This window comes from Macaca fascicularis, chromosome 10 (assembly GCF_037993035.2).
Source record: "Macaca fascicularis isolate 582-1 chromosome 10, T2T-MFA8v1.1".
Lineage (NCBI taxonomy): Eukaryota > Metazoa > Chordata > Mammalia > Primates > Cercopithecidae > Macaca > Macaca fascicularis.
In genome coordinates, this window is record NC_088384.1 from 8,272,300 (window position 1) to 8,300,100 (window position 27,801).

At 56.5% G+C, this 27,801-nt stretch overlaps 1 protein-coding gene across 3 annotated transcripts in view; it reads left to right on the top strand.

Moving 5' to 3' along the window:
* The window catches only part of SCUBE1 (signal peptide, CUB domain and EGF like domain containing 1), a 143,142-nt gene that overhangs the window by 36,717 nt on the left and 78,624 nt on the right, over nt 1-27,801 (top strand). For all 3 annotated transcript variants that reach the window (XM_045363498.3, XM_045363499.3, XM_045363501.3), the window contains exon 4: nt 18,106-18,240. In XM_045363498.3, the coding sequence (XP_045219433.2) occupies nt 18,106-18,240 (135 nt within the window). The remainder of the gene's footprint in view (nt 1-18,105; nt 18,241-27,801) is intronic.

The window sequence follows — 27,801 nt, forward strand, 5'->3', positions numbered from 1 at the left end:
TCCAGCATCCCATGACCTGGCAGTACGGTCATATGCTTTGGCCCCAGGGACAGTGGCAGCTCAGCTCTTTCCCGTGTCTGCCTTGTCCCGGCAGGATGCAGTCCTTGTCTGTGTAGGTCTCCTTGTTTCTCAGAACTGTCATCTCCAGCATGGTGAACACCTTTCCTCTCCCTACCTGTCCCGCCCTTTCCTCCTCCGGGGTGTCTGTGCACCTGCTGTTCTGCCCTGAGCGCCCTTCCCCAGCCTCCTGATGAACGCTTAGTTTGACTGGCCCCCACTTGTTCCTCAGGGCTCAGGTGAGGCATCAACCCCTAGAGAAAACCTGTCTGAGCTGCACAGCCTCCCCTAGGCTTCCCTCTGACGCGGCCCTGAGCTCCTGGGCCTGGCACTCCGGCATCTCAGGGCAGATCTCCCCTCCTTCCCCAGGAATTCCTCGAGTGCTGAGCTCTGGATCGGCCAAGCTCTTCATCCGAGGCCCACACAGGCCAGGCCCACAGCAGGCTCATTGGCGTGGTGGAGGATGGTCAGGTGGCAGGGTAGCGGGGCACAATGTTGGATTCCGGCCCTCAGGAGGCACACAACTTGACAGTGGCGGGTGCACAGACCTGCCGTGGGGGCAGGCAGGTCATCGACACACTTGGAGCTGGGTAGATGCGCTGGGAAAGCCTCACTGTCTCCCTCAGCCAGCAATGGCCTGTGACTCCCCAGTCCACTTCTCCATGCCTGGCTCCTTCTGGTCTCTGCTGTAGACACAGGGAGAGCATGGACTTGGGGATCACTCACATTGGCCTCGGCTCCCACTCCCTTCCTAGCTCTCTGTTCTTGGTTTTCTTTCCTGGATTAGGGGCATGCTGGTGTTCCCAGGATGGGTCTCTGGGAACACAGTGAGGGGCGTATGTGAAGGAAGGTGGCACATGGTGGGCCTCAGGACCCTTCACCTCCTCTCCCCTTCCCACTCTCCCTGTGCTTGTACGTTCAGGTCAGGGATTGCATCCCCGTATGAGGCCACCTTCCCCTTGGTAGGAATGTGTGTTCATGATCCTGTCCTCCTTCCGCTGGACTGAAATCTGTTGTCATTGTGCCTGGTGCCAGCCCCACTTTTGTAGGTCTCAATTTGGTGGCTTGAGGAAGAAACCCCGCTGTGTCTCAGAGCAGAGAATAGCGAGTCCATAAACGGCAAAGAAAACACTCGCTGCAGACACTTGCCTTCCTCTGTTCCTGTTTGCAGTCCCTGTGCCAAGGGCTTGGTCAGAACTCTGAAAAATTTAAAACAAAATAAGTGTCTTGTGAAGGCTCCTTAAAAATACCCTGCCAGCAAAACATATGCCCCCAAACCAGACACAGAGCCATGGCCCTAACTGGGGGCATTAGCAACAATTGAGGGCATCTCAACCCAGTCCACTAGTTCGTCTGTCAGTAGTCTCGCTTACCTCGGAGCACCCTGGGCCCTGGGTGGCGTTTGGGGTCACCCTGGACACTTGCTAGGCCTGGCTGCATCAGGGCAGATGCCGCAGTGACCCTCCTCCCACAGGCTCGAGCTGTTTATAGTGGCCATTAGCCAGGCCTGTGCATCAGGCTGCCCCGGCACCCCTCCCTGTCACCCACCTCATCCCAACCACATACAGCTAGAAATAGACTGCTGGCAGAGATGCCCTGCGCCTGGCTGGCACTCTTTATTTGTGGGAAGTGGGCAGCCATGGCAGCAGCCCAGCTGCTTGGTCTGGGGTCTTTAGTAACCTCCCAGGTGCTACTTTAATGACGGGGAGAGGATCCCACAGGCTTGACCTCCCATGGCTCATCTGCTGGCCGCCAGGAGGTCAGACGCCGGTGGAGTCATTTGGGACTCACCCATGGTGGAGGCCCTTCCGAGTGGGACCCTCCCCAGGGCCTGTGTTGCCATTGTGGGGGTCTGGCTTCTTTGGCCTGGCAGCTGGCCTTGCTGACACTCCAGCCTTTCCTTCTCTCCTTATGCTCCCAGCAAACTAAATATTAAGCCTGTCCCCATGCACCTCATGCTCTCTCGGCCTCTGCACACACCATTCCCCTACCTGGAGAACCTCCTCCCAACTTGTCCCGGGCACCTCAGCTCTTCCTCCTGCGCCTCTTCCCTGGCCTCCCAGGCGAAGGGACCTGCTCTCTGCGTTCTGCTCCCTTGCCCTCCCTGACAACTCTCAGGCCTGCCAGAATCACACCAAGCTGCAAATGTCTGTTTACTTATCCATCGGCCACCCGTGCAATAATTATACAGAAACACTCAGAGAAATCCAGAGAAAAACAAAATCATCCCCCATTTCTCACCCCTCCAATAGAGGAAGCGTTTTCATGTCCTGATGTCCGTGTCCAGTGTCGCCTGGGCGTGGACAGAACTGTCTGTGGTGGCAGTCACCCATCAAGGTTTATGTGCCGCTTCTCCTCCATATTCCAGCAGGACTCTCTTCACTGTTGATGGGGAATCACGTCGCCAAGATGTGGGAATGGAATGAAAGCCTGGGACAGTGGGGGCAGCGGGGGTGATTATCTGGTAGGGACAGCAAGCATGCCCCAATGCTGTTCTGTCAGGACATGCCCCGGGTGCCTATATCTGCAGGTGAGGGGCCTCTGAGATTAGTTAGACTGACTCTTGCCCTCAGGGAGCTCCCAGGCCCTGTGCAGAAATACTCCCACTATGGTGTCCTTTGTGTAATGAATACTAGGGGTGTGAAAAGGGATGGTGAGGGGTGGGTGACTCGCCCTACCCCGAGTGAGTAGAGGGTCCCCTGGTGGGGGTGGAGATGGGGTGAAGGGAGGACCTTTAGGAGGGGGGAGCAGCATGTGCAGAGCCTGGAGGTGGGAAGGGCTCGGCCAAGGAGCAGAGTGGGTTCAGAGCAGGTGGTGGTGGTAAAAAGGCAATCTCTGTCAAATGAGCCACGTATACCATGTGCTCTCTGGGTCTGAGACCCGGAGATTACACACACACGCACATGACCAACCGCACATCTCACCACAAAACGCACCTTTCTCTGCACTGGTCCTCACGTGGCTTAGAGAGACGCTCGCTACCTGGGTTCAGCCTGCCTGTTCCCGCTTCTCACGGCACACTCTTCTTATCCTGCAGGGCTCTGACCCCACTCTGGTTAGTAGACACTGGTCTGCCAGTGTCCTTACCACCTCTCTTTCCTGGAATGGCAGCTCCCTGAGGGCAGGCCTTGGCCTGTTCTTCCCTGTTTACCCTTGCACAAGTGTGGTGCCTTGCACCCCTGCCAAGTGACTGACTGAACAAATACATGTGACTAATCACAGAAGTTCGCTGGAGATGGACGTGGCCAATAGAAAAGATGGTGGCAGATGAGGCCACCGCAAGTGCAGACGCTGTATGGCAGGAGAGTCAGTCAGTTGTATGCAGGTTAACAGGGGTCCGCAGGGAGTCATGAGAAGCAAAAGCTCACAGTCGTTGACCCAGGAATCCCACTTCTGGGGGGCTCTCTGAAGGCAATAATCCCTCAAATGAAAAGGGCCGTAGCTGCCCAGCTGCGTCCTTCACAGGGGAGTTTATTAACAACTGCACAGGGGCGTGGAAGAGGAGCCCACTGCGGACTGCACAAAGCAGCGGGGCAGGGCCAAGCCACAGCACAGAAGGCGCTTTAGCTCAGCTCACAGATCGACTCATTACATTTAGGAGAAAATCAGCTTGTGCAAAAAGACGGAAACAAAACAGATGCTCCTGACGGTGGTTGTGTCTAAAGTGTAAGGTTGTTGATCCGCTTTTCCACTGTTTCTCAGAATTCCTTGTCGGCTCAGAATCTTAAATAATAAAACAGTTTTATTGGTCAAGTTATAGAGAGCCATGCTAGGTCTTTGAGAGAAGGAGAACCACAGACAATGTGGCCACAAACTCAGAGACAGGTTGGCCGTGGGGAGGCCTGCGAGTGTGCCAGTGCCTAAGCCAAGCGAGTGCCCCCTTTTCTGTGAAGCTTTCTGGCGCCCACACCCAGCCCTCCGCCACCACCCTCTGTGGCCTGCTGTCTGCCTTTCTCCGGTGCGTCAGCTCTGATGAGACAAAACTATTTGGTAGTCCTGGTTGCTGCCGCCAGGCCCAGCCAGGGCCTGACAGGGAGGAACTGCTGAGTGCAGGAAGGAACAAGCCCACATGCGGCAGGCCCAGCTGGGGAGCTGATGCAGGGCATGGATGGGGCAGGAGGCCAAGTGGCCAGGATCAGGGTGTGGCCACAGGCCTGGCAGGTGCCAAGGACCCTCACGCTCGAGGAGACCTCATAGGTGAGGACAGGTGTACACATGGAGGGTGCTAGCAAGGAAGAGGAAGAGAAGGAGCAGCCGCACAGCCGTCTGGCAATTTCACACAGCTTTGGAGGGTGGAAGAAAATGCGGACTTCCATGGGGAAGAATTAGCCCCTGAAGGTTAGAATTCCGACAGAACTGAGGCTGGGAAATGGATGCTGGGAATCAATCAGTTGACTTGGCTGGAGTCTGGCGGGATGAATCAGCCAGAGGACCGGTGTACCTGGGGTGTCGTGGGAGCTCCGGGGCCCCTCCTTGGTTCAGGGGAGTTTTGTTTTGTTTTTCAACAGGAGAGGGACTTGCCCTGCCGCCCCATCCACCGGCCTGGAGGTAATCACATGCAGCTGGGCCCGGGTAGGCGCGGAGGCTCTTCATTAAGTGTCCCGTGGGAGCGTTTCCTCTTTCTTTCCTTACAGCTTCTCGCTTTGGTTCCATGATTTGTTTGTTTGGTTTTCCTCCTTCCCTCTCTCCAGTCCTCCATTCTTATCCCCATCAAAAGAAATTTTTAAAAACTCCAGTGCCTCCTACAGATGTCCAGCCAGGATCACATTCACAGCTGCACTGTCAGAGGCCTGAGGGGATGAAAGCACCCCGTTCCCAGCCTGGCTCCATCACTCACGTGCTGGGGACTGTGGGCAGGCTGCACACTGCTTAGAGCTCCCAGTTACAAAACAGCTACTGCCCTGGGCTGAGGTTAACTGAGATAACTGTAATGAGAGTGCCTGACCCTGAGCAGGGGCCCCAGCCAGCCCCTGCCCTGCCTGTGATCTAGAGGTTCAAGGAGGAGCTGGCCTTGCCATAGGTGGTCTAGCAAAATGAGTGAAATGTAGTTCTGTAGGGGATCCCACTGTGTCTCCAGACCCCTTCCTTCTCCATTCACTTCCTGAAACTCTACCCAGCTCAAGCAGCTTTTCTTTAGTGGGAGACTTTGGTCCTCGTGTCAGTAAAGGTGCCGACAAAGCAGGAGGAGAGGCTGAGCTGCACCCCTCTTCTGAGGCCTCCCAACGCGGGTCCCTTCAAGCACTGAGCACCAAAGCCACAGGCTGGCAATGACTGTGAGGCCACTTGGTTTCCCATCGCAATCTCTGCACAAGCTTCCGACTCTCGGGCAAGGCCAAGGGGGCAGATGAGCACAGCCCTTCTCTGAGAGCCTTCTCTGGCACCTCCTGATGTCAGTCCCTTACCCACCCACCCACCCAGGACCCACTGCCAGCCAGCGCATGTTCCTGTCACCCATCCAGAGCTGCTTCCTTGAGTGGGTCCTGGGGCTGCAGGGCCTCATGGCAGCCCCTCTGCAGCCACACTTTGCAGCATACGGCAGCAAAGGCTATGCGTCTGATCCCTGGTGGGACGGCCTTTAGCCAGGGCCTATGGATGTCCAGGCCAGAAGCGCTGTTCCCCCCCCCCACACTTTTGGAAGTGCTCACTCAGTTATCCAGTCCGCAGACATATTTCATGTGTCCCACGCACTGTTCAAAACCCTGGGATACTGGGATGCTCAAGACAGACATGGTCCCTGTTCTCAGGGGCTCTGTGTTGTCTAGTGGGAAGACAGAAACAGTCAAAAAGAAGATTCCAGGTGGGTGGGGGCATGCTCTGAAGGAAGCAGGGGAGGGATATGTTGCAGAGTGGCCCGTCTGCCACTTTAGCTTGGTGGTCAGAGAGAGCATCTCGGGGAAAGTGGCACGTGACCTGAGGTCTGGAGGAGGAGGAGGGGCCAGCCGTGCCAAGACAAGGGAAGAACATTCCGGGCAGAGGAGCAAATGCCAAGGCCTGGAGATGGGAACAGGATAGCCAGGGTCAAGGGAGAGCAGGACACAGCAGCCTGGCTGGAGGTGGGTGAGCGAGGAGGAGGCCAGGGCGGGGGACGTGGGCAGAGCAGTTCCTGTGGGCTTGGTGGCCGGGAAAGGGAGTTCATGTTTATGACACCTTCGGGGGCTTTCAGGCAGGGGGATGGCATGAGGTCCATGAGGGATGAAGGATGGACAGGGGCAGGGTGGAGTCAGGGAGTTCGATAATCCAGGCCAGAGATGAGGGCGGCTGGACCAGCCGTGGCAGCCCTGGAGGGGAGCGAATGTGTTGTACTCGTGGTGAATTTCACGGGCAGAGTTGAAAGGACTGGGCCTGCTAAGGGCTTCAATGTGGGGAGAAAGCGGCATCAAAAATAACAACCAGGTGTTTTGCCTGAAGCGACTGCGGGTTGTGTGACCATTTGCTGAGCTGGGGAAGGCTGAGGGCAGACTGAGCTTTGTCTCGTTCTATTCTGCTTTTGTAGGAGGGGACTTGGGAGTTCAGTATGGGCCGCATGAGGTCCGTCATGCCTGCGGGGCGTCTGTGTGCAGGCACCAGGTCAGCTCTTGATGTCTAAGTTGGAGGGTGGTGGAGCAGGCAGGCCTGGGGGTTTGGGGGCAACCTTGGCAGATAAGCAGCCAAGGGACAGTGCAAAATCTCCCAGAAACAGAATGTAGATGGGGTGGGGGCGAGGGCAGAGCCCTAGAGGAGCCCAGGCCCCGCTGACCAGCACTGAGCTCCTGAGTACCTAGCACTGCCTGAGGCTACTTGAAAGGAGGTGGTGTCCACAGAATAGAAAAAAGTATTTGCCAGTCATATAGGTAGGGGCTTAGCATCCAGGATATATAAAGAATTCTTACAACTCAAGACAATGCAGTTTAAAGATAGGCAAAGGATCTGAATAGACATGTCTCCAAAGAAATGGAGACGCCCCGCCCACCTGGAATCTCTCTGATTGTTTCTGTCTTGAGTGTCACTGTATCCCAGGGCCATACAAATGGCCACTGAGCATGTGAAAAGCTGTTCAACATCATTATTCGTTAGAAAAATGAAAATCAAAACCATAATGAGAAACCATGCCACACCCACTAGGATGGCTGTTAAAAAAAAAAAAAAAAAAAAAAAAAACAGAAAGGAGCAAGTGTTGGTGAGGATATGGGATATGGAGAAATTAGAAACCTCATACTTTGGAAATGTAAAATGGTGTCGCCCGTGGGAAACAGTCATTTTCTCAAAAAGGCATACATGGAGTTACCAGATGATGTGACGGTACTACCCCCAGATAGGCACCCAAGATAGGCACCCAAGAGAACTGAAAGCATACACCCCCACGACGACTTACACACAGTGTTCCAGCAGCACTGTGCATAACAGCCACCACAACCAGCCGACACAACCCAGATGTCCGTCAGCTCACGAAGAGATAAATAAAATGTGGTCTGTCCGTGCAATAGAATATTATTCAGCCGTAAAAGGGAACGCGGTGCTGAGACACGCTATGACACGGATGAAGCTTGAAAACATGCTAAGTGAAAGAAGCCAGACACACAAAGGCAACTATTGTGTGACTTCTTTACAGGAAATATCCAGAATGGACAAACCCATAGACGGAAAGTAGACACGTGGTTTCCAGGGGCGAAGGGGTGGGAATTGGGACTAACCAAAAACGGGCATGGGGCCTCTTTCTGGTGTGATGGAAACATTCTGAAATTAGTAGGGATGGTTATGCTACATACATAACACAGTGAATATACTAAAAGTCACTAAGATGTCGGCTTAAAGATCGTATGCTCCATGAATTCTATCTCAACCAGAAACCGGGATTGGAGAAATAGCAGAGGTCTCACGAACATAGCATCGAAAGGCCCATCCACACCGTCCGAGCAGACCACATGCACAGCTCTGTCCACTTCTGGGCCAACCGTGAGTGCCCCAGTAAGCTGGGGTCCCCAGAGAAGGGCGAGTGTGCCTGAGGCTTATTCATGAGGGAGCAGTGTCAGGAGCCGAACGGCTTCACTTGGAGACCAGAAGGCCGAGGCAGGGCTGAGTGCTCCCCTCTGACGTGGTTTGTTGTTGCTTTTGCATTTTGGAAGAGACTTTGCTGTCACCAGAGTATGTTCGTACCCGTGATTCCCTGAGGCATGAGCGGCAGCTTTGTGCTGCACCTGCTCACACTTGGTGGTGGTCTGTGTGTGCCAGGCGCTGCGCAGAGTACCTTACCTCCATCACCTCCTTTGGCTCCCAGACACCTCAGGGACTTTTATCCCTGTTTTATAGAGAAGGAAACCAGACCCAAAATGGTGAAATGGCCTGCTCAAGGTCACAGAGCGAGTGACTCACTGAATCTTTTTTTTTTTTTTTTGGGAGACGGAGTCTCGCTCTGTCACCCAGGCTGGAGTGCAGTGGCGCAATCTCGGCTCACTGCAAGCTCTGCCTCCCGGGTTCACGCCATTCTCCTGCCTCAGCCTCCCGAGTAGCTGGGAATACAGGCGCCCGCCACCATTCCCGGCTAATTTTTTGTATTTTTAGTAGAAACAGGGTTTCACCATGTTAGCCAGGATGGTCTCGATCTCCTGACCTCATGATCCGCCCGCCTCAGCCTCCCGAAGTGCTGGGATTACAGGCGTGAGCCACTGCGCCTGGCCGGCTCACTGAATCTTGTACTCCATCTGTTGTGACTTGTGGAGCAAGAGCCAGGTCCCGTGGGCAGTGGTCCCAGGGCAGCGTCACGCAGACCCCTGTGAGGACTGGCCAGCGGTTTGCACTGGGCGGCAGACTCCCGTCCTTCCCTAGAGATGCACAGCAGGGGGTGGCAGGGCAGCAGCTGGGCTGGAAGGCGGGACTCAGATTGGGGAGGGCAGAGTCAGCAGACCCCAATGGCCAGCAGGCTTCACCACCTCCGCTTCCCCTGGACTGGCTTGCTGGGTTTGGACATGAGCAGTGAGCTTGCTGGTCTGGAAAGCTGACCTTACCATTCATACGCCTCATCTCCCACCCTGAGCTTGGACTCAGGCCCAGGCCAAGAGGTCGGCTCTGTGTCTTCTGCACACGGCCAACCTGCTGGGGAATCAGGACCCCCAGGGAAGGCCTCAGCTGATGCCCACACCAGGAAGCAGACAGGTCCTAGGAGACCCCAGGCACACCTCCTGCCTGCCTGTGCCAGCAGCTCTGGACAGCTCGGAGAGTGCTCTGGATCTGGCAGAACTCAGGCCCCAAAGCTCTAAGACCCGTGTGTATTTTACCCGAAACCTAATCCATCTGGTTCTCATTTATTTACACTTAACTCATCAAATGCAATTTTGCAAGAGCCGCTAGATAGCCAAGAGGCTTTTCTGCCTAAGCCACCCTTCTGAAAGGAGCCGGTGGCCGGGGGCCCTCAGCCCCCTGGGACCAGGTGGGAGCTCTCAGTGCTGGAGGTCGAGTTCGCTTCCTAAGATGGGCTGGGCACCTCTGCCTCTGTTTCCAGACCTTCTGTGGGAGATGGGACGCTGGAGCCAGTGGAGGGCCTGACACACAGTAGGCTCTTGACAGCCATGAAAACATGGGTGGGGTCCAAGCAGCACACAGAGTCTCTGTTTCAAATCGGGAAACATTTGCGGGAAACACAAAGCAGCCAGAGCTGGATCCAGAAGTAATTTTTAGTTGTTATAAATAACTGTGAACCTGGACTCTTGGTCCAAAGTAGAACAAACAGCCAGCTATTAATAAAAACAAACATCAGCATCCCGAGCCAAAAAGCACACCTCCCAGGGAAACTGGTCCGCCTGCAGAGGCCTTTCGGAAGCAGGTCAACCTATGGCCTGCTGATGTCAGCTCTGGAAATTCTTCTTGCTGGAAAACAACCATGTCAATCACAGCACGTGGGTCCCCTCTCACACGTGACCCTTCAGTGACTGGAGGTGGCCTGCACCTGTGAGGACCGAGTGGAGATGGGCAAGAGTCACAGGTGAGGGCCATCTGCTGCCAGAGCTGTGCTCATGCCAGGCAGTGCACAGTGAGGTGATGGGACCTGATCCCAGAGACCCCGTGGGACCAAGGTGCCATGTCCTGTTCCAGCCAGACTCATCACAGCAGCCACTGCCCATGGAGAAGGGATTGGGAAGGAGAGGCTGGAGGCTGAGAGACCCAGGAGAAGTGTGCAGCCTACCCCAAAGCGGAAGCTGAGGTCCAAGCCGGGGCTGTCTCATGGGAGCCAGGGAGACGGACGGGCAAAGTGGCATGGAAAAAGTCAGCAGCCTTGGTCAGACCCTTGGGAGAGCGGCGGCAGAAACAGGCTTCAAGGACAGCAGGGTCCTCAGGCCTGGTGGCTGGGTGGAGTGAGGGCCAGACCCTGACCATTGAGGCCCCTCTTTTGTGCTCCAAATGCTCGGCCTTTCTTGACCCGGTCCTTCTCCTCTCCCACCTCTGCCTTCCCCCAGCTCTGCGGGCTGAAGGAATGAGAGCTCACTGCTCACAGGGAGCAGCCTTCAAGGACCTTCAGGATCCCTGTCTTTTGTCCCAGACTTCACTGGAGTCATCTTTTTCCGAGGGTGTCTGCCCGCCCCACCTGCTGAAGGCCCCTGTGTCAGGGCCTGCCAAGGTTCCACCTTTTCTTCCTCCCAGCTCCCTTGCCTGCCATTTCACCCTTGTCCCGGAAGAGGGAAGGGCTCCAGCGGTTCCGATGGCACAATCACAGATACAGTTGTACATCATAGGAGGCTGTGGACCAGTGCCTTCCAGCCTCAACCAGGCCGGTCCAGACAGCCGTGAAAGGCTCCTCCCAGAGCTGGGCATCAAGGGCCTGCTCTCCACTCTACCTCCTCAGTCTCTCACCAGTTGAAAGGATTTCCTGAAAAGAGCCTCCTAGAGTCTGCCCCAGAGCCCAGGGGACCTCCTCTCCGCTTTGTAGCTAAGTCCCTGTGCTGCGCCGAGGAGCTCTGTGCCTTCTGGGAACATTCAGCTGTGGTCATAAATATAGATGAAGGACCATGAGCTGCCCCTACCCCACCTGGAGCCGCCCAGGGATTCTGGACCCCGGGTTGGAAACAGGCCCACTCAGGGGCTTCACGACACGCAGGCTCAGCCCTGGCCCAAGGCCTCAGAGGTTTGGGACACTCTGCGTGTCAGGCTGCACAAATGTTTTCTGCAGGGACTGTCCCCCTGCTAGTTGGACTGATGTGGGGACCCGGACAGGGCTGGAGTTTTTGAGCGCTGTGTGGGGTCTCTCCAGGGCAGGGTGCAGGCCGCAGAGCAGCCTTGCTCACTCTCCATGCCCACAGCCTGGCTCTGCTGTTCCTCTTAGCCCAGCATCCAGGACCCAGTCAGCCACCTTTCCCTGGTTGCTTCCAGAACTCTTCTTCTGTTAGAGGCTGCAAGCCCTTCCCCATCTGGGCCCTGCCCTGCCCCTTCCACAAGCCTTTGCTTTCAGAATACCTCCGCCTCCTCCAGGATCCCCGGGCTCAGGTCACATCTCTCTGCTCTTCTCAAAGCAGCTCGTACTTCACCTCTGCCAGGAAGCCTCCCGTCTCTGTGCTCTGGCCCAGAGCTGGGTGTCCCTGGCAGCTCACGGGTAGTGTGGCACAGAGTAGGTGCTTGGTGTCCATGGAGTGAGTGAATGAACAGAGACATTTCAGGTAGATTCAGAAGGCAAGAAACACTTCAGTCTGGACAAGGAGGGGAGGCAGTTCCAGAAGGAAGGTGGCATGCACACTCAGGCAGAGGCGCCTGGGTGGGGTGTGTTCAGAGAGCAGCTGCAGGAGATTCCTAGAGCATGGCTGAAGAAGTGAGCAGGCTGCGAGAGCCCACTCACAGCTGAAGCCCCCGTCATGCCCAGTGGGAATGAGGACAGCACTCTGCCCCCCGGGACTGGTCCCTTGGCAGTAATGCGCTCCCTGGCACTGGTGTGTGCAAGCACAAACTGTACCATCCCATTTACCCTCCTGTCACTTGGGCACTCACTCTTGGCCTGACCCGCTGCTAGGAGCAAGGATATAAAGGAGACTCAGATCTGTCCTCACCCCAGGGCAGGGACAGGACAGCCAAGCCCTCTCTGGTCCAGGGCAGAGGAAGGAAGTAGTGAAGGAAGGCAGGCCTGGCCTGGAAGCTGGGGTGGAGTGAATTATGCTGGACACCAGAAAGACTACACAGAGGAGGAGGCTGAGCACCAGGTTTTGGAGAGGTGGGTGTGGAGGGTCCAGGGAGGTTTGTAAGCATCAAAACCTGGGTACCTTCATCTCACTACTGTCATCGGGCTTGAAGGCTCCTCAAGAGGAGGAGAGGGAGGGCTTTGGACTCATGGGGCTTCCAGTTCTCCTTCTGCCTCTTTTAGAGCTTTGAGAAAATCTCTCCCCCTCTCCAGGCCTCAGTTTTCTCACCTGAGAATCTGGAATAATAAGAATAATGCCCCCGGCGTAGAGCTATTGTGTGGATTTATTAAGATAGTGCCTGAGCAGGGGCCTCGCTGCGGTAGTGAGGTTGGCAACCCCGCCCAGCCTCAATGGTCACGTCTGTGTGCGGGCTTGGGGGTGGGGTGGGATTCTCACTCGGGGCCAGCCACACAGGACCCTCCGTGCACTGACAGTCAGTTCCACGGGGCAGAGAAGGAGGAGGGCTGCACACACCACAGGCATTCCAGGAGCACTTCCCAGAGAACATGGTCTGCAATCCCTCAAGCTCTGGGAGCCCTTCCCAGGCATGAGGCCTGGACATCACCCACAGGCCACAGGGCAAGACAGGGGCAGAACTCAGGGAGCCTGACTCCCAGGCATGGGTTCCCCTCTCGCCATGAGGGCACCTCTCATAACAGAGTGTGCCGAATGCTGAGGGACCATGGGGCGGGGTGTGCTGGGCTCACAGCACCCCTTGGAAAGGGCCAAAGGACTGTTTCTCAGAGTGCCCTGCCAGACCTGGCCAGGGCCTCCAGGTGAGCCCAGTCTGTCCTGGGCTCGTGGGCGGCATCTCACAGACCCAGCTGCTGCGGTTGGACGCTCTTCAGACCTCAGTGTGGGGCCCACTGGGAGTGCTGGAGACACGGGGTACAAGAGCCGTGCGTGGGGCCTCAGGCCCTTCCCTAGAGATGCTGCTCATGGCCTCAGGCCATCCAAGAGATTTGGCAGCTGTGATTTCCTCCCCTCCTCGGGGGCCAGGGGTGAGGCCTGTTTGGACCACAGTGGGAAAAGGGTGCAGGGGGCAGCCCCCTCTTCCCGTCTGCTTCATCTCAGGGCTTTATCACTTGGGAGTGGGGACAAGACATGTTTACATGGCCCTGCATTTGTTTCCCATTATTCATCAGCACTGGCGAGTCATTGTTCCCTAGCAGAGTAAACAGCCCTGTCCCAAGTCCCAGCCGCCCTGCCAGGTCACTGAGGGTTTGTAGATGCCTTACGTCAACCGCCCTTTGCTTCAAGCTTTCAGTGAGGTGAGGAGCGACCAGGCCAGATGGCTGCAGATGGGTGGCACCAGGGAGCTTACTTGTGACAGGGATGAGGTAGCATTTCTGCACTGGGAACTCAGCATTTGAGGGTCTGTATCTGTTTGGTTTGCTTTACAGTTGGACTTTTAGTGGAGCTAGGGAAGCCAAGGTACAGAGCAAGGAATCTGAGAACCATGAGAAGAAACGTAACAACTGTGACACGAGAGGGGTCTGGACTGAGTCCCAGGGATAGCTGCCCACATCCAGGTCTCATGGTTAAGTGTATGCCTGCACAGTTCTCTGCAGGGTCTTATTGGTCCAGAGATGGGACTAACCCCAGGAATGCTGGGCCCTTCCCAGTGCTCCTCGCGGCAAGCTGCCTCTGGGGCTGACGTGCATGTGCCCAAGTTGACAGGGACTCCAGCTCATGTGAGGAGCGGCCAGCTCTTTGCAGCATTAGTCTGAGCACACTTGCTGACGCGGCCAGCTTAGCCCGGGGCCAGAGGCACGTGTTCTGCAGCTAGACCCTAGGGCTGGGTCACTGTACTCAAGCTACTTCAGCTCCAAGAGCCTCCGTGTCCTCATCTGTAAAATGGGGTCAGTAACACGACCTATCACACAGGTAGCTGTGAGGATCGCGTGGGCCTGCTCCTGACACATAATCAACGCTCACGGATGTTTGCTGTGTTGTTAACAGGATGAGTGGGACATGGGGCCTGGCTTGGTGCTTTTCATGGTCCAGTGCAGGCTGGAGACAGACCCCAGGGGCAGACATGGCTGAGGTGTAGAGGGGAGGGAGGCGACCACTCACCACACCTAGGGGCTGCCCCTAGCAAAGGTGGCATTGGCCTTGGGCCCCGGGGGGTCCTAAGCAAGGCTTTGTTGAATGGAGAAAAGTGCTGAGAATAGTCTCTCTCCCTCCCCGCTAGGCTTCCCCAGGCAGACTGTCGGGTCATGTTGCGATCACCTGGCTCCTCTCAGCGAGGGCCACCTCTCCCATTTTAGCTGTAACCGCTGGTGGCTTTTAAAGTTCAGAGCTCTGCCTGCCTCCTCTGGCTGCCCACACGGCTGACATTTGAGCTTGCCAAAGAATAATGGCCTCGCTGTCGGCCTCAAAGGCAGCTGCGTGGTGTCTTAGGTGGTAAAGTGGTCTGTTGTCCGTGAGTCTAAATAGGACCCAGCTCACATCACTCAGCAGCTGAGTCCTGTCCCAGTTCAGTGCAGGTCACCGACTCTACGTTTTCACATCCTCTTGGTTCCAATAGTAAAAGATGTCTGTGTTAGAAACAAGAGTATCAAAGGCTCAACGCCAAGTGTGTGTGTGTGTGTGTGTGTGTGTGTGTGTCGGGGGCCGGGGATTGGCTAGAAGCAGCCAGTAGCTCACGCTGCCTTTGTGGTTTTATATATTTGCCTATTAAAATGACAATACAGACATGGAACATTAAGGTTTAAGAAGCCCTTCTTTCATTAAACAAACTGACAGAGGGGGGGTTATGACTCTGGTAATTGAAACATGCTGTTCTCTTCAAGACCAGAACTCCATAAAGACTCTTTTCAGCCAATAGCGCCCTTTGTGCCAGCGGCCTCTGGTCAGAAATGAGTGTCGGCCCTGAGGTCTGTCTCTCCCCGAGTGGGGAGACCACCTGGCAGCCTTCTGCAGCCGCCTTGGCAGCCGGAGGTCAGGGCCTTTTCTTCATAAAAACCTCATTCTCAGGGCTTTTGAAATCGGTTGCAGGGCATAGAGCCTTGGGGTGTTGCCCTGTGCTCCAGCCTGTTACCGTATTGTGCTGCTGGTGGTAAACCTGAGCAGGGTCAGGAGACAGGGGCTCGTGGGGTGCAGTTGGCAAAGCTCCATGTATTGGGGACAGCTGCTGCAGGCTGCTCTGTCTTCCTGCGAGGGGAGGGGTCTGGCGACGTCACTGCAAGCCGAGATTTCAGGGTCGGACCACCAGGTTTGAATCCTGCCTCTGCCACTTACCATATGTAGGACTTTAGACAAGTGACTTTGCCTCTCCGCACCTAAGTTTCTTCATCTATAAAATGGACTGGTACCTGGATCTGACTTACAGGGTTGCTGTGAGAATTAAAGGAATTAATACAGGTAAGATGCTTAGAACGGTGCTGGGCACTCAGAGAGCACTGTTGAGTTGGAGTGAGCTAGCATCATAGCCATTGAACTCTTTCCGTGAGTCACTCTTGGGAGTACCACTGTGTGGCATCACCATGGAGTCCGCTGTGTACCACTGCAGCACAGTGTGACAGAGGCCCTCGTACCACTGCAGCACAGCGTGACAGAGACCCCCGTACCACTGCAGCACAGCGTGACAGAGGCCCTCGTACCACTGCATCACAGCGTGACAGAGACCCCTGTACTACTGCAGCACAGCCCGACGGAGGCCACCATAACACTGCAGCACAGCCCGATGGAGGCCCTCGTACCACTGCAGCACAGCGTGACAGAGACCCCCATACCACTGTAGCACAGCCCGACGGAGGTCACTGTACCACTGCAGCACAGCCCAACGGAGGCCACCGTACCACTGCAGCACAGCGTGACAGAGACCCCCATACCACTGCAGCACAGCCTGACGGAGGCCCTAGTACCACTGCAGCACAGCCCGATGGAGACCCACCGTACCACTGCAGCACAGCCTGACGGAGGCCCACTGTACCACTGCAGCACAGCCCAACGGAGACCACCGTACCACTGCAGCACAGCGTGACAGAGACCCCCATACCACTGTAGCACAGCCCGACGGAGACCCCCATACCACTGTAGCACAGCCCGACGGAGACCCACTGTACCACTGCAGCACAGCCCGACGGAGACCCACCGTACCACTGCAGCACAGCCCAATGGAGGCCCTCGTACCACTGTAGCACAGCCCGACGGAGGCCCACTGTACCACTGCAGCACAGCCCGACGGAGGCCACCATACCACTGCAGCACAGCCCGACGGAGGCCACCGTACCACTGTAGCACAGCCCGATGGAGGCCCACTGTACCACTGCAGCACAGCCCGACGGAGGCCACCGTACCACTGCAGCACAGCCCGACGGAGGCCCACTGTACCACTGCAGCACAGCCCAACGGAGGCCCTCGTACCACTGCAGCACAGCCCAATGGAGGCCCACTGTACCACTGCAGCACAGCCCAACGGAGGCCCTCGTACCACTGCAGCACAGCCCAATGGAGGCCCACTGTACCACTGCAGCACAGCCCGACGGAGGCCCTAGTACCACTGCAGCACAGCCCGACGGAGGCCCTAGTACCACTGCAGCACAGCCCGACGGAGACCCACCGTACCACTGCAGCACAGCCCGACGGAGGCCTTCGTACCACTACAGCACAGCCCAACGGAGACCCACCATACCACTGCAGCACAGCCCGACGGAGACCCACTGTACCACTGCAGCACAGCCCGACGGAGGCCCTCGTACCACTGCAGCACAGCCCGACGGAGGCCACCGTACCACTGTAGCACAGCCCGACGGAGGCCACCGTACCACTGTAGCACAGCCCGACGGAGGCCCACTGTACCACTGCAGCACAGCCCGACGGAGGCCACCGTACCACTGCAGCACAGCCCGACGGAGGCCCACTGTACCACTGCAGCACAGCCCGACGGAGGCCACCGTACCACTGCAGCACAGCCCGACGGAGGCCCACTGTACCACTGCAGCACAGCCCGACGGAGGCCCTCGTACCACTGCAGCACAGCCCGACGGAGGCCCTAGTACCACTGCAGCACAGCCCGACGGAGACCCACCATACCACTGCAGCACAGCCCGACGGAGGCCCACTGTACCACTGCAGCACAGCCCGACGGAGGCCCTAGTACCACTGCAGCACAGCCCGACGGAGGCCCTAGTACCACTGCAGCACAGCCTGACGGAGACCCACCGTACCACTGCAGCACAGCCCGACGGAGGCCCTCGTACCACTGCAGCACAGCCCGACGGAGGCCCTCGTACCACTACAGCACAGCCCAACGGAGACCCACCATACCACTGCAGCACAGCCCGACGGAGACCCACTGTACCACTGCAGCACAGCCCGACGGAGGCCCTCGTACCACTGCAGCACAGCCCAACGGAGGCCACCGTACCACTGCAGCACAGCCCGACGGAGGCCACCGTACCACTGCAGCACAGCCCAACGGAGGCCCTCGTACCACTGCAGCACAGCCCGACGGAGGCCCTCGTACCACTGCAGCACAGCCCAATGGAGGCCACCATACCACTGTAGCACAGCGTGACAGAGACCCCCATACCACTGTAGCACAGCCTGACGGAGGCCACCGTACCACTGTAGCACAGTGTGATGGAGGCCCACTGTAGAGTACCATCATGGTGCATCCCCATGGAGTCCCACTATACCACTATAGCACAGCACAGTGGAGGCCCACTGTAGAGTACCACTGTGATACAGGGCTGGTGGAGGCCCACTGGAGAGTGCCACCATGGTGCAGGGCCGTGGAGGCCACTGTACAGTATCACCATCATACAGCACCAGGGAGGCCCTCTCTGGAGTCTCTCCCTTCAGGGCCATGTGAGGAAATTCACTGCATCCCTGTCCCGCCAGCCCATCATGCCCTGCTTCCAACTTAGGTGTGATTTCTGTTCCCATTCTCTTCCTCTTCTCACAGATGTGGACGAGTGTCAGGACAATAATGGTGGCTGCCAGCAGATCTGCGTCAACGCCATGGGCAGCTACGAGTGTCAGTGCCACAGTGGCTTCTTCCTTAGTGACAACCAGCACACCTGCATCCACCGCTCCAATGGTGAGTACGGCCTGTGCTGACCAGGCGTGTCCCCCCCCAGGATGGGCAGCCCCCAGAGTCTCGTTCTCCACATCTCAATTCTGGGGCCCTCAAGGTCAAGGCAGGGAATTTTGCTGGTAGTCTGAATGACTGTTTTGCACGTCTGGTATTGGTTCTGCACGGGCCTCCTTCCAGCTCCTTCCCTCTGCCTGCTACACTAGGGCTGCGGGTGTTTCTCGTGTTTATATGTGGGGCCGCAAGTGGCACATGTGACCAGAGGAGCTGTTTTCCTTTCTGGGTTGGGGGCTGTCTGTGGCCTGGAAGAGTGGGGCACCATTCTCCATGGGCTCCTTCTCCAAAAGGGGCTTGAGGCTACCCAGGCTGTGTGCCAACTTCTCTGTCTCCATGAGCCTGGCAGCACCAGCGACTCCCTGCTGCCTGTTCATTGGGTTTTCTGCCAGGAGAGGGTCCTTGTGGTCGGGAGCCTGCTGTTTGGAGGCCAGGCAGGGTAGCAGGCCAGCCTGGGGAGGTGCAGAGGGCCCCAGGAAGACACCCCACCAGCTGGAGCACTAGGTGGCAGACCCAGGCTGAAGTGGAGCCTGGCTGCCAGCCAAGCCCAGCAGGCGAAGGGACTTGGTGTTAGGGCATCAGTGGTCAGATCCTGGAGTTTGGGCTCAGGGCAGTGGGGCTATGAGGTGGCGGCAGAGCTGGCCAGAAAGCCAGGACACATGTGCTTGGAGGAGAGGGACTTCCAGGCAGAGAACAGCATTTCCTGAGGCACGTCTCTTGCTTCAGATAATGCAAGGTCAGGCATCTTGAGGCAAGGCTGTGTGCCAAAGCAGAGTGTGCTGTGAGGGCAGAGGCAGGAGCCAAGGCTCCCAGGGCCTGGCTGTCGTGAGCTGTCAAGGAAATAGATGCAAGGAAGAAGGCCAGGACTGCCCCAGCTCGAGCACGCCCCCGTTGCTGACCCTTAACAAGGAGGAGGTGCTGGAGGCTGGTGGGCCTCGGGGGCGTTCCTGGGAAGGGCGCGCCTCTCTAGGACACAGCACCTGCAGAAGGCTCGGAGAGGGGCTCACGCTGAGAGATGGGGAACCAAAGGGCACGCACTGGGCTCCAGGCCAGCCAGACCCTGTGTAAATCCAGCTCCTCCCCTCCCACGCAGAAGCCCTCCCATGGGCAGCTCTACTGACTGCTCCCCAGCTTCCTCGCCCGCAAACTGGGGACGTGGTGTTACCCGGCAGTTCGGAGATGGAGCAGGACCCTGGGACGAGGTTCCAGCCTCCCGTGGGCAGGCAGGAGGTTGTGAGGTGCAACTCTGCCAGCCCAGGCTGGAGTTCCATTAGAAAACAGTTCCTGAGAAAGTGAAAGCAAAAACATCTAAAAAGTACTCAGGATAATAAAGTGGAAATACTCAAACAGGCTCCTTAGGATTCTTAGTGTTCATTGCCTCAAAGACAGGACGGGCCTGCTAATCATGGCTCTGTGGTGTCCCCGGAAGAACAGAAAGCCCGAGCTCCGTGGCTCCTGGCACTTGCTGCTGTCACATTGTCCACACTCCACCCAGGTGGCTCCCAGGCATCAGGAGTTTGTTTTGCGCCTTGTAAGACCTCCCAGTTGTGGGCTGTGGGGCCAAGCTGCCCACGATGGAGGAAAACCCTATAATCCAGGACTCTGAGCCCAACAGGTTGTATAAGAAGCAGATTTATAGGGACAGAGTGAGCAAGTGCGGGGAGGGGCCTCTGCTTTCATCCGGGAGGGGAGTTCACAGAGTGACTGCTCTGAGCAGGCTGTAGAGTCCCAGGCCAGGGTGGTGTGAGCCTCCTTTTCAGCCAGGCTGTGTGTGCTCTGTTCCGGCTTTCTCCCCAGCAGGGCTCCAAGTGGAGCTGAGGCCCCTGGTTGAAAGGAGGGTGTGCAGTGGGCATGTCACACCTGCAGCCATAGCCTGTTAGTTACAGGTTTGGCCTGTAAGCATCTGCTGCGCTGAGGAGGTTACAAACCTTAGTGTCCCCCACAGGACTGGGGTTGGGGAGGGGATGATGTGGGAGCAGTGACAGCAGGAGCTGCCTGTGCTGAGCCAGGCATGGGCCTGAGCGCTGCCCAGAGACCAGCTCGCTCCACCTTTGCCACTGCCCAGTGAGGCTGGGTTGTGACGCTGAGGAAGCCAAAGCCCAGTCAAGTTAGGGAAGAGGCAGAGCCAGGATCCGAGCCAGGCACACCAGCGATGGGGCTCGCTCCTCGGGAGGTGATGCGGCACGAGAGGAAAGACACGGGTGGTACAGCAGACGGTGCTGGAGCTGATGAGAAAGCGAGATGGGAAGACTGTGGGGAATGTTCCAGGCTGGGCATGTGCAAAGGCCCTGGGGTGGGAATGGGCACATGAAAAGCAGAACAAAGGGTAGGATGAAGGAGCAGAGTGCGCGAAGTTGGAGGAGCCCAAGGCGGGAAGGTGGGGGCTGGACAACATGGGGCCTGGTGGGCCGTGGCAAGAGTTTGGATTTTGGGCAGAGGTAGCTGTGGGAAAGCTGGTTGAACAGAGGTAGGAAGTGATGCTCAGGGGAGAGGGGAGGCCATCTGGGGGAACGCCGACACTTCCAGGGGCTGGCATGACATAAATTGTGCAGGGGCTAGTGTTGGATGGGACCCTGGGCACACGTGGCTCACGCCACCCAGATGCCCCAGGCAGCCAGATCCTGATTTTTAAGGAAGCCAGGAATCCAGGTTTAACCAGAATATGGATTTGGGGGCCTCAGTCCCAATCTGCATTAACCAGCTTGTTGGTCAAGGAAGTGCCTTCTCTCCTTAGGATTTTTGTGTGGCCTCTCCTGATTTTTTAGTCTGGGCAATGAAATCAATCTAAAAAACAACAGATAACTTATCAGATTGCTCTCCAATGACAAGCTGCAGCATTCCAATGGGTTTCCATGGCTGTGTGGAAATCCTGAAGAGGGCAGAGCCAGCACACAGCACGGTGGCCAGCTGCCCGTGAATGCCCGTGGGGGAGACAGGGACCTGGGGACGGGGCAGGTTGTCTACCTCTCTGAGCCTCAGTCTGTTGTGACAATTTCCCACCATTAGTGTCAACTGCAATAATGATTGTTATAGCTCAAAATTAGAGCATGTCAGAGGAGCTAAGCCTGAGCTTGTTTTGCACACAAGTGACCTCTGATTCCCATAGCCCCTGGGAGGGCTGATGGAGCCAGAGCCATTTGGCAAATTAGATTCCTCCTATCACTTGACTCTTCCTCATGCCTGTCCAGCTCTTTGGGGCCTACCCCCGAGCAGGGAGAAAAGCACACAAGCTGGTTTTGATTAGATGGAACCAGATGCGTGAGAGGAGTTGGCCCAGGTCAGTCCAGACTCCTGGCTGAGAAACACAGGGCTCAGCCCTTCTGAGTGGCCCCGCTTCCTAGGTGCCAGAGCACACCCCGGCCCATGGAGTGGCTGCGACCCAGGCTAGGCTTGGGAGGATTGGGTTCTCAGCTCCAGCTCTCCATGTGACCTCTGCACAATTACTCTTGCCTCTTTGGGCCTTTTCAGCCATAAAATGGGCCTAGCTTTCAAATTTTCCCCATTTGCAGGAAAATGCTCTGGTCAATCAAGGGCAGCACCTGTCCTAGGATTAGTGACTGATGCAGGCAGCTTCTTCGGGTCTTTAGAACACAGGCGTGATTTGGGGGGGGCACACACAGGCTGCTCCTCTGTGCCTACACTGGGTGGGAGGGAGTCAGAGATGTTGGGATCTGGCCAGTTTCCCTCTACTCAGCACTTCCCAGCTCAGGTTCTGGTCCCATGATAGGACACCCTACCTCCCACTCAGCCCTAGCCCAATAAGCACTGACAATCCCTCCTCTGGCCACAGCCCCAGGGGCCCGCCCGCTGCCCCATCACACCCTTGTGCCTGGTGTATCTAGAAGGCAGCGTCTTCAGGCTCTCTCCCTCTCCCACACTGCTCTTCTTGTCTCTAACTTGTGACAAATTGATGCCACAGGAAGATGTGGCCTCCTGGAGGAACTTTTCTCCTTTTCTCTCAGTGTAGAATTCTTTCTTTCAATCTGACCAGAATCGAGCTGGGAGCAGAAAGGGCTCTGAAAGGTCTCAGTCCTGCTAGCTACATGAGCGTAGGTCACTTGTATTTACCTGCTCATTCGTTCATTCATTCATTCATTCATTCATGTGCCGGGTGCTCTACTAGCCCCTAGGATCCGAGGCATGGTCCCCTGGGAAGCGTTCGGCGTGGAAAGGGGATCACATGCTAAGTAGAGGTCCTAAGAGTTCCTGTACAGTCATGTGCTGAGGGGAAATGCTCCGGGGATTCTGTGGCTTTGGTTTCCTCATCTGAGCAGCAGAGACTTTCATGACGTGGTCTCCTCCTCCACCTGGTGAAATATCGCCATTCCGAGGGTGTAGCTCTGACATTGGGCCGCACTGGCTGCCGGGAGCTTTGGGTCTGAGATGCCCCTGGCCCTCCGTGCAGGAGACTGTCCTGCTCAGCTCTGCTCTGAAGCCTCATCACACGCCCCCTGTGGGCTGGCCTCAGCCTTGGTGGAAGGCACCAGAGTGAGAGGAAATGTCACATTGTCTCCATCGTTGTAGGAAACAGCCCAGGCTCACAGCAGGGCTTCAGGCCCAGAGGCCTAGGCTGTATAACCCCAGCTCCTCCACGGACCATCTCGCGACCTTGAGCAAGTCACCTAACTTCTTTGTGCCTCACCTGTAAAATGGAGGTAGTCATAATACCTGCTTCGTAGGGTTAAAAAGGTATTGAAAAGACATTTTCAATAAACACGGACTCTTACTCATGTGATTTGTGACAGATGAGGGAACTGAGGCCCTGAGAGGGCAGGGCCTGGCCCAGGGCCCCACAGCAAGCCAGCCGCAGAGTCAGGACCCGGGAGCTCTTGGAACAAGGCTCTGCTGACATGTGCCAGGTGCTGCACGGGAGCCTGCGCATTCAGCGGAGGGGGAGGGAGAGGATCAAGAGGCCAGCTTTGTCCTTGAGGAACTAGCGAGCTGGTGGTCCTGCACCTATTCAGCCTCAGGGCTGCCCTCCAGAGTGCCCAGCCACCCATCCTTCCTGCAGAGGTCTGAGTGGCGTCCCCGCTGGGCACAGGTAATCAGGAGTCACAACACAGAGGGAGCACCAGGGCCCTGCTCCTCACCCCGCCCTGTCTACTGACGGCTTCCACATTTAGTCCCCAGTGAGAGCACGCTGCCCACGGGACAGCCCATTCTGAGCTAAGCCCTCGGGGAACACTGTTGGACTCTGCCTCTTCTGTGCCCCAGTGACCGCCTCTGTCCCCCGCCCCCTGCTGTTGCTGGCAACAAGCTCCAGAAAGTGGTTTTCTGCCTCATGTTGCCTGTGTCCCTGCAGCTTGGGAGCTCCCTGTGGGCAGGGACTATGGTCCCCACATCTCTGAGTCCCACTGCCAACCTGGGCCTTTGGAAAGGACAGAGGGAGGAAGGAAGACAGGGAGGTGGGAATGGGCAGAGCCAGGATGGGACGGGGAACAAGGCAGGGTGGCGAACAGTTCAGTGTGGACATTGAGGAGCATCGGAACAGCAGTGAGCTCACAGCGCCCTCGGGTCGTGCTGTTAGATATTGGTCAGTGTGGACTGGTGGACCTTGTGGTTGGGCTGGGCAGGGGGCCGGTCAGTAGGGGTCCTCTATCGATGAGGGCCCCCGTTTGGGAGAAATGAGGCCACATGCACAGAGAGCCTGCCGTGCAGCTGCTCTGCTGGGGTTTTATGCAGTGGAACAGGCCGTGGGGCAGCCTGAGGTTCTCCCCGCGAGGACTGCATGAGTTCACCTTCCGGTTAAAGTTTGGAGTTTGTTTAAACACATGTATAAATACGTGTAGGAAACCGCATTGCCCTCCCTCCACAGGCATTCCTTGTGGGACTCGAGCCCACTGTTCACAAAGCTCAAGACTTGGCATCAAGAGTGATGGTGGTCCCAGCCAGAGTCAGAGGTGGGGGCCAGCAGTAGGAAAGCTTGGCGTCCGGAATCAGTCCCTTTGTGTATAATGTGATGATGATGATGGTGATGATGATGATGATGATGATGATGATAGCAAGAGCCGCATCCAGTGCATGCTTGCGCATGCTAGGTCCCACTACCAGGCACTTTCCATGCATTTTCATTCATTGCATCTTTACAGTACCCCATTTTCCAGATCAAGAAACTGAGGCACTGAGAGGTTAGGGAACTGCAAGATTGCCAGTGGCTTCGGGGGATTGGAGGTCTGCCAGTCTGGCCCCAGAGCCTGGGCTCCTGCCTGCCTGATAGCGAAGGCAGCAGCAATGGGGAAGGTTCTGGGACCCCTCTCAGTTGTCGGCCCACGTATGGTGAGACTCAGGCAGGGCCTGAGGTTCAGCAGAGATGCCTTCACAGCTGGCACCACCTGCAGCTCCAGGCACCGAGTATGCCTCTTTAAGCACCGAGAGTTCAAAAGCCATCTTGTGGTAGAAATTTCCTGCAGTGTGGCACGCACTTCCCTTCTCCCTTCACAGGAACAGCCTGAGTCGGCTTGGCCTCTTTTTTCCTACAGTTCAGGATTCTTGTTATGAACTCAGTTACGCAGACAGAAAACGGTTGCTAATGTTTATCCCCACACTGAATGTCCCCAGACCTCTGGCCTAAAAGTAAACGCTTTTCTTTTGACACTGCTGTTACTGACTGTCAAGTACCAGTGTGTTGCCGTGGGTGTTGCTCTGAAGATCACAGCCGTATGTTTCCATACACAGACCAGGTAAGAGCCCGTGGGCTCGGGCTTGCTGATAAAATACGTGAGCTTTAGAGCAGCTGCCAGCCTCGTGGGAACCATTGTCACTCATTTCCGAGTATTTGCTGGATGACCTCTGGTTCAATTGAACTTAGTTATTTTGCTTATAAAACCCATCCATGAAGCATTTGGGGGATCTGTTCATTTTATCTGTAAGCTTGCAAGGGCAGATACCTAACAATAACTAGAGTCAAAACAGTAGGATTTTTAGAACTTTGTATTTTGAAATAATTATAGATTCATAAGAAACTGCAAAAATAGTGAAGAGCGGTCTCAGATACCCTTCACCCAATTTCCCCCAATGGTGACATCTTACATCACTAGAGTTTAATATCCAAACCAGTAGTGGGATGTGGGTACAGTGTGTGAGTGTGGCTCCACGCCGATTATGACATGTGGATCCACATCACGACCACCACAGTCAATAATTCGCATTTAGTTATCATTGAATAATATCCAAAGCAGTACACTTGTGAGAATGAAAAGAGATACTACTATTAATTATGCCAGGGCTGTGGGTATCAACTGGGACTGTCCCAGGCAAAGCAAGACATTGGGTCACCCTAATACTGCTTCATTTAATCCCTTGAACCCTCAGGTGGGTATAATATCCGTTGTAATTCCTCGAACGCTGTGAGCTGAGTACTAGCCGCTCTCATGTTGCAGATGTGGGCCAGAAGCTCACAGAGGCAAACGGTGTGTCCAACGGTGGCAGGACTGGAACCCAGGTGGTCTGGGTTCAAATCATGACCCTCTCCCACAGCTGTCTCTCAGTGTTTAAAGGAATCACAACCATCCCATGGCTTCCCCCTTCTTTTTTCAAGTGTGGAAATTGGGTTTTAAGGAGAAGAGGGACCTGCCTGCCCAATATGCTGGTCAGCCTGTGGTCCCCAAATCTACATGTGCCTGGGCAGGGCGTGCTGGATAAGGAGCAGGGCCAGAGGCTTGGCCAGCGGGCTGTTCAAGGCAGAGGAAGCTGAGCTCAGGGCTGGAGCCAGTTGGGTATGGAAAGGGGTTGGAGAAGCCCACAAGAGGCCGAGTGTGGTGGCTCATGCCTACAATCCCAGAACTTTGGGAAGTCGAGGTAGGCAGATCACCTGAGGTCAGGAGTTTGAGACCAGCCTGGCCAACATGGAGAAACCCCATCTCTACAAAAAATACGAAAATGAGCCAGGCATGTGGCGCGCTCCTCTAATCCCAGCTACTTGGGAGGCTGAGGCAGGAGAATTACTTGAACCCGGGAGGCAGAGGTTGCAGTGAGCTGAGATCGCACCGTTGCACCCGAGCCTGGATAACAGAGTAAAACTCCATCTCAAAAAAAAAAAAAAAAGAAGCCTGCAAGAGCAGGTGGCTTCTGAGGTGGTGGCCAGCTGATGGAGAGAAGGTGGGTGGTCAGCAGACAGACGGGCCAGAGAGACATAGGCAGGATGCTGCTGGGAGGATTAAGGGGGGGGATTGGGTAGCAGCAGGAGTTTCTGGTAGAAAGAGAGGGCAAGGGGCTGGCAGGGTCATCTGGGCCCAGACCTTGGTGGACAGCAACGGATTTGGAGGCAGCTGGCCTTAAAACACCACTTCAAGTAGGGCTCTGGAGACAGGGAGCCAGCAACCCTGGGGAAAGGTGCAGGCTTGTTCCCTCACTTTCCCGGAATGATGTCTGGAGCAGAGAGAGTCCTCAGATGCCATCCACCATCCTGTGCTATCTGACTGCAGGCAATTCCGTGGCTGTCCCAGGTCCACAGCACCTGGTGGGGTGGGTGCTCATGTCCGTCCTAGTGTCTGTTTGTTTTACTCCATGGGCCTCACTGGAGGGTGCTTGAGCCTCTGGCCTGTGCCTGACACTATTCCTGTGTGGTTGCTTTTGATTCAGTTCCAGCCTAGCTGAGACCTGGGGCCAGTGCCTCTCCCGTCCCCAGCGCCCTTCTCAACTCCCTTCGCCCTGTCAATCGTCCAGCTGCTCCCGCTGCCTGGGTCCCTCCGTCAGGCCAGCCTGTCCTCGCCCCATGGCCCGGGGTCCTCTGACACTGAAGATTGCAGCTTATTCCGGTTGACCAGAGGAGTCGTCGTCCCACCAGCCGTGGGAGACAATGGGCCCAGGAGCCTGAAGTCAGGCCCAAAGCTGGCGGAGCTCAGAGGGACGGGACCCCGTCTAGCAGGAATTTGGACTGTGCCGTGAGAGTGAAGGGTGCCCTGTTGGCCCTGAGGAGAAGGAGAATGAGCCCATTTTAGGAAGATCGCACTTGCCTCAGTTGTACAGGTGAAGCAGGGAGCAGGCCCAGAGAGAGCACTGGAAGCCATCAGGGTCTGGAACCCACATGGGGACAGCAAGGGGAGAGGGCAGGATGGCTGAGGAGGAGGTGACAGGAGGGTGGCCAAGGGAGGTGACAGGAAGGTAGCTGAGGGGGAGGTGACAGAAGGGTGGCCGAGGGAGAGGTGACAGGAGGGTGGCCGAGGAGGGAGGTGACAGGAGGGTGACTGAGGGAGGCGGCAGGAAGGTGGCTGAGGAGGAGGTGACAGGAGGGTGACTGAGGGAGGCGGCAGGAAGGTGGCTGAGGAGGTGACAGGAGGGTGGCCGAGGAGGGAGGTGACAGGAGGGTAGCCAAGGAGGGAGGAGACAGGAGGATGGCCGAGGAGGAAGGTGGTGGGGATGTATGAAAGGACGGTGACAGAAGGAGGGCTGATAGGGGAAGTTGGCAGGAGCATGGCTGAGAGAGGAGGTGACAGCATAGCAGGGGGAAGGTAGCAGGAGGATGTCTGCAGGGGGAAGGTGACAGCAGGATGGGTGAGGGGAAGGGACAGGCAG